The following is a 15,628-nucleotide window of genomic DNA, read 5'->3' on the forward strand; positions in this document are numbered from 1 at the left end:
AGAAAGGGACTAAGGATTATTTTCCATAATTGCCTTTGGCAGGTTTGTTGTATTTTTGATTTGAAGATGTGCAAGATTTTTTTTTTTAAGTAGGCTCTATGCCCAACATGGGGCTTGAACTCACAACCCCAAGATCAAGAGTCATATGCTCTACCGACTGAGCTAGCCAGGGCCCCCTAAAGATGTGCAAGATTTGAACACGACGGAAAGAAGTCAGAAGAAAGTGAGAGAGATAGAGGAGATAATGAGGGGGAAAGGTGACAAGCTCTGAGGATAGCATCAAGGGGATGGGACGCAGAGAACAGGTGGAGAGATTAGGAAAGGAGAAACATATCCTCCTTTGCAAGGGATGGAAGGAAGAAAAGGTGTGTCCAGACCCAGGTTGGTTTTGGAACTAGGGTGGCAAGAAATGCCGAGGCGGCGCTCGTCTGGTGGCTTGCCCTGTCATCTGAAGCGCGAGGTGAGGTCAGCTGTTGAGAGTGACAAGGAGGTGGGCGCATGTGTGAGACAGGAGTGCAGCAGGTTTGACTCTACTGCTGTGCGCCATGAAGGTGATCGCCTAGGGAAGCATGGGTGACAGCTGGGGGCACCGAAGCCCCAGGAGGGTGGAGCACTTGAATGATTGGGGGCCCCTCCAATGGACGATTTTCTCTGAGGTTGATCAGCCACAGCAGCGTGGGTGCAAGGCACACAGGCAGTCATGTTACCCCGCAGTGGGGAGTAAGGGGGTTCTTGCCAGGCCAGGGCAGCACTGGGAAGGAAGGACCATTGTGGGGACATGTGACTGAGGCGACACACCCCTGATTCTGAACTGGATTAAGAAAGGACACGCAGGCTGCAGGCACCTGATGGATTAGGAGGACAAGGAGCTGCGTGCATTTCCCTCCCTGTTCTGTTTGGCTAGGGCAGTCCTATGAACTTCTCCCGGTGACCCTTTCCCACACCATCCACTTACTGTAGCATCTGCCTGATTGGTCTTTTTTATGAGGAGAACCAGTTCCATCCCCAAGTGGACTGACAGTTTTAAAGTACTATCCACAAAGAGAAGTCGGTTTTCTCATGAGTGGTTGTCTTTTCCTTCTCTTCCAAGCAGCCTTCTTAATCTAGGCTTTCTAATGATAGTTATAGCTAATATTTGTCTTAAACAATTCTTATGTACCAGACACAGCGCAAAATGCTTTACACACATCACCTCATTTAGACATCAGTTAAAAAAAAGAACCTTGTCCTTTTATTTATTCTACTAATGAGGAAATTGAGACATAAGGGAGTGAAGGTGTTTATCCAAGTTCTGAATGCCAAGTAGTTGTAGAGCTGGAACTCAAACACTGGGCTGTCTGATTCCACAGCACATGCTCTTTGCCAGAGGGCCATATCATGGGTTTAAATGACACAGTGCTAAGGGGCAGACCAGGGGCACCTGGGTGGCTCAGCTGGTTCAGTGTCCAACTCTTGATCTCAGCTTGGGTCTTGATCTCAGGGTCGTGAGTTCAGCCCCGCATTGGGCTCCAGGGAGCCTACTTAAAAAAATGAATAAATAATAAGTTGCAGACCAATACATGACTGCTAAATGGATATTGCATCCATAAGTGAGGATGAAGAAACCACAATGACACAAGATTCCTGTCCATTCCAACATAGGTCTACTGGAAACTGGCTTCTTTCTCTTTTCTCAATCCTTCCCAGGGCACTAGCTGCTAAATCCACAGGTTGTATACACATGGAAAATGAGCAGTGATTTCTGAAAAGATAAAAAATGATTGGGGCTCTTATTGGATACTGATTTTGCTGGTGGGAAGAAGGGAAAACACAAGAGAGAATGCATAGATGATCTTGACTTTCCCACAATGAAATCTAATTGTAGGAAATGATTAGGGCAGTCATTGTGCATTGAGAGGTCTGGACGTGGGGGAAAGTAAAGGAGGAAGTAGCACCATTTGTGAAGCAGCTGATGAAGGAACATAGGTTAAGATAAGTTGCTAAACTGTTAACTAGCATCAAAATAAACAAATGTGGTTTAAAAAAGCTAATAGATGGCTGGTTTTGATTATTTTCAAAGGACTTAGTCTCTAGATCTTTTATACCAAAAGTGTGGTCCCTCATGAGGAGCTTATTAGAAATACAGACTCTCTGGCCCCATCCCAGACCAACTAAATCAGAATCTGTACTTTAAAGGGATTCCCAGTGGTTTGTACATACACTAATGCTTCAGACCTTCTCCACAGTTCATTCGTTCATTCACTGACAAGCACTAACTAGTCTCAACTGTATTAGAAATAATTGTGTCATTAATTTATGAGAATTTTACTTCTGCTTATCTATAAGAATTGAAGAACAGCTATCTTATTTTTCAAATTCCTTGGAATTACAGAAATTGACACTTTTTTCACAAAGAATGCTTTTCCTCCTTGGGATTCTTTCATAGTAATTTATTTTCATGCAATGTCTAGAGAGTAGCATTTGGGACAGTTAAATAGAGAAACTGTACCATCTTTAAAATGCCAAAAGTCCCCTTAGTAGGGATGAAAAAAACTTGCCCAGAAAGATTTATGGAAAATGGGTAAGAATGGCCATTTGAGAATGGCCAAATTCAATGTCAAGGTTCTCAGTGGGGACCCCGTCTGATGACGGCTAATTTGATTTCCAAACAAATGTTAGCTCTTGAAAGAACTATCAGTCTGAGCAAAGATACCAGCCTGGTACACCAATTCATCCATCAGAAAGAAGAATCAGCAACTGTGCAAAAATCATGTGCCATCAGCATGTGATGTGTTGAACATAATTAACTGCCTTCTCTTGCTATGGGCAATACCCTGGCCTTTAGAAAGCAAGGTGTTGACCATTCATCCAAATTAAACTTTAAATTCAACCAACATCAAATATGTTACTTTATAGCCAATTCTGAGATATTTTACATGTTTGTGTGTGTTGTTTGGCATTTTAGATCTTTGGATACTTCTCCTCTGAAGAAGATTCTCTTGCTTCCCAGATGGATGAAGAAAATTTGGTTTTCCTCGTTTCCAGAAAACAGCGAGTTGTAATTTCAGGTGATATTTTTAATTTCCTTTCTAAATTAATACGGGCTTTAACATTTTCTCAAAAATATTTTTGGGACCAAAACAGAAATTATACCTGCACTTGAGTTTGAAATATGATCATTGCTCTGAAGGACACTAAATAAGGAATATGAGGGGGAAACAATTCATGTTTTTCTGGAAAGGTTCAGCTCTCGAATTAAAGCTCTGTACAATGGCATCTCAATACTGCATGTCCAAGCACCAAATGAAATCACATTTATTTAAAAATTTTCTTAAAATGAAATTTTCAAGTTTTTAGTAAGTAGAACTCCTTCCCATTCTTCCCTTGATTATCACATGGAAGTTTTCCTGATATCTATAAAACTGTGAACTTGGGCCAGTCACAAAGGGGAGGTTCATCTCAGTTCAAGAAGTCTCAAGAACATACGGCATTTCTTATTAAATTTGATCCTCTCCATCCCTTTCCACTGTTGATACTTCTGGTTTTTTTCCCTCTAGGGAAGAAGTCCAGGAGGAGGAAAGGCAAACCCCAGAATCTGCCCCATCCTCCAGTTCATCCCAGATTCTGAGACGAAGCACGTAGTATAGATCAGATCTGGTGTTCCTTAAAAATCACCTAAACTTACTGCAGTCATTTGTGAACCAAGCCCACCCTTGTCTTCCACCCTTCCTCAACCCAACAGTTAGACCTCACCAGAGCCTATCCTCAAGCCATGGAAATGATCATCAAAGAACAGAAGTTAGGGGGCTCTCCCTGCTGCCATAACCTCTTTGTTGGGGAGAGAAGGGCCAGTGGGCATGGGAGACATGTTGCTGGCATCCTAAGTTAGAACTTTGAAAGCATTTCTCTCAATGGCAGTTGGGTTCTGTATTTCATTATTCACTCAACCAGTATTTGCTAAGGTCTGCTCTGTGACAGGTACATTTGTAAGTGCTGGGGACACAGCAGTGAACAAAAGATCATAAATCCCTGACCTTGTGGAATTTACATTCTAATGGGGAGTAAAATATATAATGTGTCAGATGGTAATGTGCTATAGAGAAAGAATGAAGTAAGCAGGTTGTGGAGGAGAATAAAGCAGGAGTGTGGGGAGAAGTTGGTTTGGAGATGGGAGCATGGTGTTGGAATTTGAAGAGGGCAGGGGGGAGACCACCCTGAGCAGGGGCTGAGAGACCTGGGGGGGCAGAAAGCCCAGGAAGAGAGGGCAAGTGTGGGGTTAGGTGTGTGGGCCTGGAGGTGGGGGGAACGAAGAGGGCAAGAAACCTGCACAGAGGGGAGGCATGGTCTGAACTACACTTGGAATGTTCATTATGGCTTCCATGTTGAAAATAGCCCAGGATGGGGAGAGCGTAAGCAGAGAGAATGGCGGTAGCTTAGAACAGGATAGTGTTCTTAACCTTCCTTTTATTTGTTTTTCATTATATTATTTTCAGATTTTTTTCATTATAGGGATCCCTAAGCAGTCTTCTAGACCTTTTTTCCCTGATTGCACCCCCCTGCACCCCTCCCCCACTCTATGACATTTTAATGTCAGATGTACTCTGTATCTGTTTGTGTAAGTTTGTGTGTCTGTGATTTATACACAAAAGGAGCAAAACTCATTTACATTTCCCCATGAACCAATCTGCACCCCCTTGAGGACCATATTTCGTCCCTTGAGAATTCATGGATTAGGCTGATAACACTGGAGTATGAGATCCATCCACTTGCTCTTCCTAAGAGTTTACAATTATAAAAACTAATCAGGCTGGAAAGAGGTCCCATATATGTGGTTTTATCAATTCAGTACATAGGCCAAAAAACATGAAGGTGTCCAGTGGTTTTTTTTCAAAACACACAAAGACAAAACAAAAACAAACCCTTAATAACAATATTCAGGTGGTTTTATTCTTTTATGCCCGAAAGCTGAGATCATATTAGGCTTTTATTCTGTGTAAATCATGATGGTGACAGTTCAAAGAAAGAATTCCTGAGAGATGTGGAAATCTCAGAATGGAATGATTCCAAAAGATGTTTGGAAAACACGTTCTCTGCAAAATATGTGGCAGGAGGTTGGGTGTATATATATTTTCTCTAGGAGTTCATGCACCACACTGAGTTGGAAAGTGTCATAGATTTCAGATTAGTATCTCGGGGGATAATTAAAAAGCATTAAGATGTCCATTGACAGATGAATCGATAAAGAAGATGTGGTTCATATATACAATGGACTATTACTCAGCCATCAGAAATAATGAATACTACCATTTACATCGACATGGATGGAACTGGAGGGGATTATGATGAGTGAAATAAGTCAGTCAGAGAGAGTCAATTATCATATGGTTTCACTCGTATGTGGAACATAAGGAATAGCACAGAGGATCGTAGGGGAAGGGAGGGAAAACGGAATGGAAAGAAATCAGAGAGGGTGACAAACCATGAGAGACTCAACTCTAGGAAACAAACAGAGGGTTGCTGGAGGGAAGGTGGGTGGGGGATGGGGTAACTGGGTGATGGGCATGAAGGAGGGCACGTGATGTGATGAGTACTGGGTGTTATATGCAACTGATGAATTATTGAACTCTACATCTGAAACTAACAATGTACTGTATGTCGGCTAATTGAATTTAAATAAAAAATCATTGCTAAAAAAAGCAACAGTTGCTGGTTTTTATGGTTTCATTCTACTCTACTTTTTAAGCAAAAACGTTGTTTGCTTACTCTTTTCTTTTAAAAACAAACCTAACAAATGAGTTTTAGGATCTTTACTGCTGAGAATTGAAATGAATATTATGTTGTTGACAGGTAGTAGAAGACGGGATGTGATTAAATGCATTGTCAAGATCCCTCAGTTGGATTTACTAATAACAGCTTCTCAGAAAGGATTAATAACAGTCTTTAATAGCCAGGTAATTTGACAGCTTTGATTCCTCCCTTTTCCCTCCTCCCTTCCTCCTTTCATTCGTTCATTTGTTCATTTGTTCTTTCCTTCCTTCCTTCTTTTGTCTATGCATTATGCATATTTATCAGGTGCAACAGAAAACATAAACATAGTTCAGAGTTATTCCAAAAAATAAAGCCAGATGTTGCTAAAATGAGAGGATTGCTGAGCCCTGGAGCAATTTTTGAGATTTTGACAACTGCATTTGGCAGTGTTCCTCAGGGAGTCTTTTTTTTTTTTAAGATTTATTTATTTGTTTTAGAGAGAGACAGAGCACAAGCGGGAGGGGCAGAGGGAGAGGGAGAGAGAATCTCAAGCAGACTCCACGCTGAACACAGAGCCCAATGCAGGACTCAATCCTACAACCCTGAGATCAAGACCTGAGCTGAAACCAAGAGTCAGAAGCTTAACCCACTGAGCCACCGAGGCACTCCTCAGGGAGTCTTACTGAACCATGTGGCATCAGCATAATTAAAGGATGATCCTGAATAACTTCTTACATAAAATCAGAAAAACTCACAAGCCAAGTGATTTTTGTCATAATCCTAACAAGTATAGAAGGTCCCAACAAGAACCTTGGACTTGGAGTTAAAAGGGGCTCACATTCTGGGTCCTCTATTTTACTAGCTATGCTGTTAAATAGGAGACTTAATGAGCCAACTTACATGTTTTCATTCCTCTTTTCACATTTATGAAATGAGGACACCAGAACTGGTCCTCTTTCCCTCAGAGGGTTGTAGTGAGGGTAAATGACGCAATGAACGTAGAAGCACTATATGAACGATCAATTCCCATGTCTATGTAGGGCATTACTATTATTGTCTCATAGTTCTAAATTTATAAGTTTTGAGCTTTCACTTCCAAACGATGAGATATTTTATTGGAATGTATAATGATATACCACACAGTATTTCATTATGAAAATAAAAGTGAATATCAAAAAAGTAAATATCAAAGCAAATAATTCCAATTATTTGTTCATTTCCAACTAGAGACAAGCTTCATACAAGTAAACTATATTTAAAATAATCATTACATGATTAAAATTTCAACAGTAATGTTTAGTCCCTCAGGGATTAGAGCAGCGGGATTCCGTCAGAGGAGCAGGCTGTCTGGGCCCCAGGGAGGGGCGGTGGAAGGTTGCTGGTGTGGACGTGGAGTCTGGCATCCCTGCCCAGCTCGGACACTTGCCACCTGTGCGTGTTACCTATTCATCTCCATGCCCCGGCTTCTCTTCTCATTCAGAACTGAGGCAGTTGTGCTGTTTGAGTTAACACGCACAAAGTGCTGAGTTAGCATCACTGCAAGCTCTCAGGAAATGTTGGTAGTTGCAATTATGGACAAATGGTCCGAAAACAAAACTAGATTGCCTCATATAAAATGAAAACGTTCCTCATTCTCTTTTCTCCTTGGTGCCTTATTTCCCTTCTCATTTTCTTACCTTTATTTCCTCAAAAATAGAACTAGGACAGAATGTAAAGAAGAACATGAGAAGAAAAATAATGATCTTCATAATGAAATAGTTCAGGATCATGTGACATAAGTGAGGTGGCATTTTCACTTTTCCACAGACATCTCTCTCACGCGCACACACACTCATTCACACGTGCTTAGAGGTGCACACATGTATACTCACAAACACACTAACACATCTGTTTCTTACAAAAAACATGCAATTGGAGAGAAAAAAATTGCTTAAAAATTACTTGGAGATTTGATACGCCAGGAGTAAATAGCATTTTGAATGTTGCACGTCTTACAAATAGGATGACACATTCTGTGAAAAAATAAAAGGTAAGGTAGGTCACAGGAAAAATTTATTAAAAGGTAGTCATTAATAACACAAAATATCTTATAATAGGTTAATCCATAATTTAGGTTTTCTGTAAAGTAGAATAAACACAGTTAAAGATTTTCATAGTGTTCTTGAGAGGGCTTGGTGATAGAGACTGTAAATGTCATTAAGAAAAGTTCTTGCAAAAAAGGCTAGATTTTCAAAATTTCGAAGATATCCATAAGGATTATGTAACTTTTAAAGATGATAAAAGAAATTTAAACATGTGCTTTCCACTAGGGAGGGAAGTAGAGAAATAGGAGAGGAAAACCACAGGAGTCCTATTTTCTGCTCACCAGTTTCCTGAGAGCACTTAATTTTTCCTATCTGGAAAAAACGTCCCTGGTTGGAAAAGCCTCTTTGAACTCTTCAGATGAAAGACAGTCTGAGATAACCATGATGAACAGTTTCAGTGATCTAATTTACTTTCCCCTCCTTTCACATAATCTATGCCTTCTGGGCAGCCATTTTCTGTACTTTTCCCAAGACCACATGACCATGCAAAAGAAACTAGGTCATTAATAGACTTCAAATCCTGACCTTGACCTTGGAAGCAATTAGCATGCCCTAAGGGGAGAAGAGGCTGCTCAGGTACATTACAGCTCTGCATGGAATAAATCTATGATTCTCAACCAGCACACCACCCTGGCATGAGATTCATGCAATAAATGAATAAAAGAGTAAAAGAGGAAGCCCACTGGATAGTGTCCTTACCTCTCTCAGGAACCTGAGAGATAACTTTCAAATGAAACAGTATTTTTCCCCCCACATCAAGCTGTATTCATATTGACCTAGTTAGCATCTTGGACTACTCTTGCCATTGCTGTATTATTTTGCATTCCCAATTTTTGATATCCTATGTTGTTCTGAATAACTAAAGAAGGGGAAGCAGTTTGCAAACAGGGAAAAATCATTCATACAGTATAAGACTCTAAGAGCACAGTCATCAGGCTTAAAGACAAGCCACAGAAGCACCAACCAACCATGTCCAAAGTGAGCGGTGAACACAGAGCCAGGTTTTTGAGGTAAATGAGAACCAAGGAAACTCACAGAAGGTAGAAATGAGGAGTGAGGGGCGCCTGGGTGGCTCAGTCCTTAAGTGTCTGCCTTCTGCTCAGGTCATGATCCCAGGGTCCTGGGATCAAGCCCCACATCGTGATTAAGCCCCGCATGGGGATCAAGCCCCGCATGGGGATCAAGCCCCGCATCCGGCTCCCTGCTCAGCGGGAAGCCTGCTTCTCCCTCTCCCACTCCCCCTGCTTGGGTTCCCTCTCTCGCTGTCTCTCGCTCTCTCTGTCAAATAAATAAATAAAAATCGAGAGCCGGAACACAAGCAGGAGGAGTGGGAGAGGGAGAAGCAGACTCCCCACTGAGCAAGGAGCCTGATGTGGGGCTGGATCCCAGGAACCTGAGATCATGACCTGAGCTGAAGGCAGACGCCTAATGACTGAGCCACCCAGGTGCCCCAAATAAATAAATAAAATCTTAAAAAAGAAAAAGAAAAAGAAAAAGAAATGATAAGTGAGATTAAACCGTGGAGATAATGTGCTCTTTTAGAGCCAACATTCGCAATTTTAATTATAGTGCCAACTAGCTTTCATTATTCTCCTCCTTTGTTTATAGATGAGAGTCCAGACCAGCACCAACGTCACGGTAAGTACGTTTTATAAACTCCAAATGAAGTCCGATTTGGGACTGTGGTGATGGTTCCTCCATAACTAATCACAGTCTCAATGCAGTGTCCAATAGGCTCTAAGAATAAGATGTTTTCATATTATAAGTCTACTGACTAGGATCAAAACTAAACCTTGAGCGGGGCACCTGGGTGGCTCAGTCGTTAAGCGTCTGCCTTCGGCTCAGGTCATGATCCCAGGGTCCTGGGATCGAGCCCTGCATCGGGCTTCCCGCTCCGCGGGAGGCCTGCTTCTCCCTCTCCCACTCCCCCTGCTTGTATTCCCTCTCTCGCTGTGTCTCTCTCTGTCAAATAAATAAATAAAATCTTTAAAAAAAAAAAAAACTAAACCTTGAGCAACAGCAGAAGACCCTCACCTTGCTTGCTGAAGTTAAATTTATTTCAGAGACTCTCCTGGAGACATTACTCCCTGGAAGTAATTAAGTCTCGCCAAAGTTTTCCTCAGCGCCCCCTAGTGAGGAATGAAAAAAACGGACACAATCCAAGTGATGAGAACAAGGGCCAAGAGAAATAATTTGAAAACATTGTATTGTAAACTTGAAATTTGCATAAAATATTTGAGTCCGATTTTATTGAATCCATATTGCTAATTGGAGACGCGAAGTTGCAGCAGCTGCAAAGCTATGATGAGTTGCTTTCAGAGTCCCACCATGGCTTTGTGAGAGATGGGGACATGCTTGCCTTCTCACCCTGCTGACATGCACTGAACTACACAGGAGGGCACCAGACCACCGGCAGACGAGTCTGCCTTCTCTCTGAGCCTCTAAGCCTTTGCTTCTAAGGCTGAAACAAACATTAGAATTCCTAACATAGGTCTGAAATGCATGCAGCAGGAGTGTCTGACATGGTGGGCACTCCTACATGGGAACTGTTGTTCTTGCTCGTCGTGTGCCATTGACATGGCAGATCCTACCCATGCCAACTTGATGACGTTAGGCAATGCAAGACAAACTCATCAGGCTCAACTTGGTTATTGACCAGATGAGCACTAAGGTTTTTCTAGCTAAAAATTTTATGCATGGGGACAGGGCCAGAGAACTGGCTTAATCCAGCCTCCCCAAGTCCCCGGGAAGAGGTGTTCTCAGGAAAGTGAGGAGTGCACAAAGACGCCTGCTCTGCTGTTGACTCTGCGCTTCCAGGGAGCTGCAACAGGCATGAGCTCATCATTTTCCAGCCGGTGGTGCTGAGAAACTCAAGGTGAGAGTCAAGGGGCGAAAGATGAGAGCCTCTCCTCCAGACCTCAAAGAAGAGACATTGCAAGGCTCCCCTGCAAGGAGGAGGGCAAAGTGGGGCTTTTCATGTAACTAACCTACTCTTTAGTAACCATCACCATGGGACTGACCAAAACATATTACGCCCCCCTCTCCCAATTCTGTATTTTTCCCTCAGGACACCTCCTGGATCACAGGATGTGACTACCTCTCACAGCTGAAAAGAATCGTTGCCACTTCAGAAAGGACCATCATTGTCTGGGATTATAAAGCTCAAGGCAGTGGCCAGGTACTGTGCCAAGAAAAATGCTCCAAGTACTAAGGTTGTCTTTTCCATCCTGGTAGGATTTGAGCAATCCACTTCCTCTACTGAATGTCAGCTCCTCATATATAAAATGAGGGGGTTTAACTAATAGAGTTCATCATTAATTTTCTGTGAGGCTAATTAAAAAGGAACATTCTTTCCATTTGGTGCATATTTAATTTGGTGATACTTGTTTTGTTTTTGAGAGAGAAAGAAGATAATTCTTTCCTTCTTTCATACCCTTCTCTGAATCCTAGTATTAGCTTTTTGATTATGCTCATGTTATCAAGTTCAAAGCCTTTCTCTTCAGTTCAGCTTCATTTGGTAAGAAAATTACTAAAAATCAAATGACTAATTCTAGCAAAATATCTAATGGGGCAGATGCCAATGTTATTCCTTCAGTGGCTCAGATGTTACCACTTAAGTAATTTACAATATTTGTTGATTATTTGCAGGCATATAGAAGTAATGAACATGTTCCCTGCACTCAAAGAAAACTCAGTCTTGAAAGATCTCATGAAAAAACATAATATATAATATAATGGTACAGCAAATTTTACAGTAAAAAAAAAAAAACAAAAAAACAAGGGCAATAGGAGTTCAGGGAGAGGCAAGATTGTAAAAAAATGCCCTCAGGAAGTGGGCTGACTCTGAAGGATAAGGAGGATTCAGAAATAATTAGCCTTCCTCTGGGCCCTACTTGTCCCTAGGGCTCAGTGAAAAACCAAACATCTCATTCCTCTGTCCATTGCTATAACGAGCCAGTGATGCCAGGATGACTTTAAAGAATGCGGATTGTTGCCTCATGTCCTTTATTATGTGATGTGTTACTGTCTCACGGTCTGCAGTTTGATTGCAGCCTCTTCTCTGTCCAGCTCTCTCCAGTTTTCACTCTTGCATTTTCAGCCCCATAGAAGCCTCCAGTCCTTTGAGAGCATCATCGTCCACTCTCCGTTCCCTTCCTCTCCTCTCTTTGCTTTCCTGCCTGCATTGCCTGGGCAGACCATCTGGCCTGAAGCCATCCCCACCTTCCATTCTCTTAAATCCTTTGAAACGCTAGTCCTGGTGAGATGTGACAACCTGTCTCTGTGCCTTCACGGGGGCTCAGCCTTCCTGGAGGAAACACAAAGCCACCACTCTTCAGCATCACTACAAATTCAGGGTCCGCAGACTCATCTGAGGATTCCTTGGCTTCCGTCAACTTCTTTCTTGTCCTTGCCAAGCTGCTTTCCCATCCCTGGCAATATTCCAAAAGGCCATTACTGTCCTCAGGCTCTCTCCCTCTCAGTCAAGATGGACTTGCCCCTATTTTCCTGAGAAATTTGAGTCTATGAGGCTTGTCCTCTTCCAAATTCCAGCTCTGCTGCCTACAGCTTCATTGAGGACACCCTACTTCCTTTCTTCCTTTCTCCCTCTGGAGGCAAAATATCCTTGCATCCATCACTGCCATTCCTTTCTGCCTCGTGCAGGACAAGGCTCTTCCCTTTTTATGTTTTCGACATTCATCTCTTTCTGGGCTCCTCCTTTCAACTGCCTCTGAATCTTTCTCTGGACCAGTTCCTGTGCCGAATCAAAGGTCACCTTTCCAGACCATGGGACCTACAGGGGCTTCTCCGGTCACTCTTTATCATAGCACCCTTGTTTATTTCCTCAGTGCATTTCCCATGATCTGAAATAATCTGCTTTTTTTTTAATACTTGTATCCTGCACTAGACCGGTAGTTCCACAAAGTCAGAAACTTGTCTTATTCATCACCGTATGGCTCATGCCTAGAATAGTTCTTGGCACACCATAGGTACTCAATAATTATTTGTTGAATGACTGAATGAAGCTCTACATATGTTCAAATCTCACTCATTCTAGAGGAAACAAAACAAAACAAAATTTAAATATCTTTTTCTTCTATCTTAGGTAGAGACTCAATTCTGGGAGAGCCCTGGCTATATAGCTTAGTGAACCCAGCCCAATAGCCCAGGGTCAGCTTGACAAATGCTTGCTGAATATTTCTGGATAAACTTGGATTTTAGGATATGTTTTTCCTGATAACTTCTTGAGACATAATTGGGGTGTTAATACTTGATTTTCCTGTTTCCCATACAGTTTTATGTCAATGGTTTTATAACACCTGAACCTTTTTATCCTTCCCATTAATATTGCCTTACAAATCCAAGAGAGGGACATTCATAGCAACCAAACAGAAAATCTCATTAATGTTCTGAACCAGAGTACCTCACCTTTTTCCCCACAAAGCACCCAAAAACACAATATTGGGCTCACAGGGACATTAAGTTTTACTTGGTTAACTTTTTTTTTTTCAAGTTTCTTTCACATGGTGGGAATATCTAAAATTAAAAATATCAGAAAGTAAAACTTTTATCCAATAATAGGGCAATATTTAACATTGGCTATTTAGAGCAATGTAATAACTTATTAAAAGCATTCTTCTGTTTGTAGGAAAACTATTTTGTCATAAAGCCTATGGATCACTGCCTCCTTTGTGTGTGTGTAGTGTCTCTGCCCGACCAGCTCTGCAGAGATGACATCCTCTTGGGGGATGATGGTGGTTTTGTGAACAAATTCACCATAAATAGTGATGACTTTGGACTAAAGCAGGCAAAATCCAAAAAAAAACTACAAAGCCAAGTCTTAGACTCAAAGAACTTTAAAAGGTAAGGGTATTACATGGGCAGTTCCATTTTTCTAGTATAGACAGTGTTCAAGTATTTATATAATGAACACAATGTACCACACCCCGTGGTAGAGATCTGAAATACAAAGTCGAACAAGAAACACTTCTTACCTCAAGGAACTTCCAGTGTAATTGGGAAGAGAGATAGGAAAATTAGCCATTGAAATTCCAATTGTAAGTGCTATCAACAATTAAAATCTATAGGTACTTGAATGAATTAAACTGGGCAATTAAATGAAAAAAATTTTAAAAACTATAAAACACATATATGACTATTTACTAGCACTTGAATATGGAAGCAGATCCTCAACATACGAACAATGAATGCAGAATTCAAAGAAAAAATTGGGTAGATATGACAAAAGCAAAACTTCTGGACATGAAAAGATAACATTTTACAAGTAAATAACAAACTGGAGGGGTGCCTGGGTGGCTCAGTTAGTTAAGCATCTGACTCTTAATTTAGGCTCAGGTGATGATCTCACGGTCCTGGTATGGAGCCCCACGTAAGGCTATGTGCTCAGCATGAGTCTGCCTGAGGTTTTCTCTCTCCTTCTGCCCCTCCCCCCACTCATACTCTCTCTCTAAAATAAATAAATCTTAAAAAATAAAAGTAAATAACAAACTGGGATAAATACTTATAGTAAATATGACAAACAATGGACTAATACTTTCTAATAGTTTTGGCAGTTCAATTAAAAAATAATAATTCCCCAAGAAAAATGGGCAAAGACTGAACAGATAATTCATGCACAGGCACCCATAGTACAAATAGTCAATAAACATTTCAAAGTGATCATCAGGCGAAAATGCTAACAATTATCTCCAAATGATGAGATTATAGGTGATTTTTATTGTCTTTATAATTGTACTGTCTTTGAAGTTTTTATGGTAATTATATATTACTTTTATTAGCAAAGAAACAAATTTTGTATTAAATAATTCCTCTTAATCAAAGAAGTACAACTTAAAATCCGATACAATTTCCCATTTCTAACAGTGGAAGGTATTGAAAATGGGGTAGATTTGGGGCGCCTGGGTGGCTCAGTCATTAAGGATCTGCCTTCGGCTCAGGTCATGATCCTGGGTTCCCGGGATCGAGCCCCACGTCGGGCTCTCAGCTCCACGGGAAGCCTGCTTCTCCCTCCCCCACTCCCCCTGCTTGTGTTCCTTCTCTCGCTGTGTCTCTCTCTGTCAAATAAATAAATAAAATCTTTAAAAAAAAAAGAAAGAAAATAGGGTAGATTCTGCAAATGGGCATTCTCACAGACTATCAGTGGTGGAAGTATGAGTTCCATCCCTTTCAGGAGAGCAGTCTGGGAGATGCATCAAGTGTCTTAATAAACCTTTCTACATTGGGTCCCAGGATCCCCATGTGCTTAAAAATATGAGTATGGTTATCACAGCATTATTTCTCATAATAAAGTCTCTAGTGTCCAACAATGGAGGAATGATTAATTTAAATGATTAATCATTTAAATAAATAATTCAGGTAGTTTCTACAAATATGTTTACATATTTTGTAAATATGTCCATATAAACATAATACATTTATATATAAAATATATTTTTTGTCAGACAACTTTTTTTTGTTAGATATTTAAAGTACCAAGGGCGGGGGCATCTGGGTGTCTCAGTCGGTTAAGCATCTGCCTTCAGCTCCGGTCATGATCCCAGGGTCCTGGGATCAAGTCCTGCATTGGGCTCTCAGCTCAGTGGAGAGCCTGCTTCTCCCTCTGCCTGCCACTCCCTCTGCTTGTGCTCTCTCTCTCTCTCTCTGTCAAAAAATTAAAAAAAAAAAGCTTTAAAGTACCAAAGGCATTCAGTAAATCATAGTATAACCATATTAGGGAATGCCATGCACTCCCATTTAATAATGTTTTTGAAATACATTTAATAACATGAAAAATGTTCATGATATAATATTAAGTAAAA

General features: G+C 41.1%; 1 protein-coding gene across 2 annotated transcripts in view; it reads left to right on the forward strand.

Annotated features, from left to right (window-relative positions):
- The window catches only part of WDR64 (WD repeat domain 64), a 153,082-nt gene that overhangs the window by 16,129 nt on the left and 121,325 nt on the right, over positions 1 to 15,628 (forward strand). For both annotated transcript variants that reach the window (XM_028111988.2, XM_088016848.1), the window contains exons 3-7: positions 2,945 to 3,047; positions 5,827 to 5,930; positions 9,420 to 9,449; positions 10,879 to 10,989; positions 13,459 to 13,673. In XM_028111988.2, coding sequence (XP_027967789.2) covers positions 2,945 to 3,047; positions 5,827 to 5,930; positions 9,420 to 9,449; positions 10,879 to 10,989; positions 13,459 to 13,673 — 563 coding nt within the window. The remainder of the gene's footprint in view (positions 1 to 2,944; positions 3,048 to 5,826; positions 5,931 to 9,419; positions 9,450 to 10,878; positions 10,990 to 13,458; positions 13,674 to 15,628) is intronic.

Source organism: Eumetopias jubatus, unplaced genomic scaffold (genome assembly GCF_037043125.1).
Source record: "Eumetopias jubatus isolate StellerSeaLion01/CBP00866 unplaced genomic scaffold, mEumJub1_p1.0 scaffold_12, whole genome shotgun sequence".
NCBI classification, from domain to species: domain Eukaryota; kingdom Metazoa; phylum Chordata; class Mammalia; order Carnivora; family Otariidae; genus Eumetopias; species Eumetopias jubatus.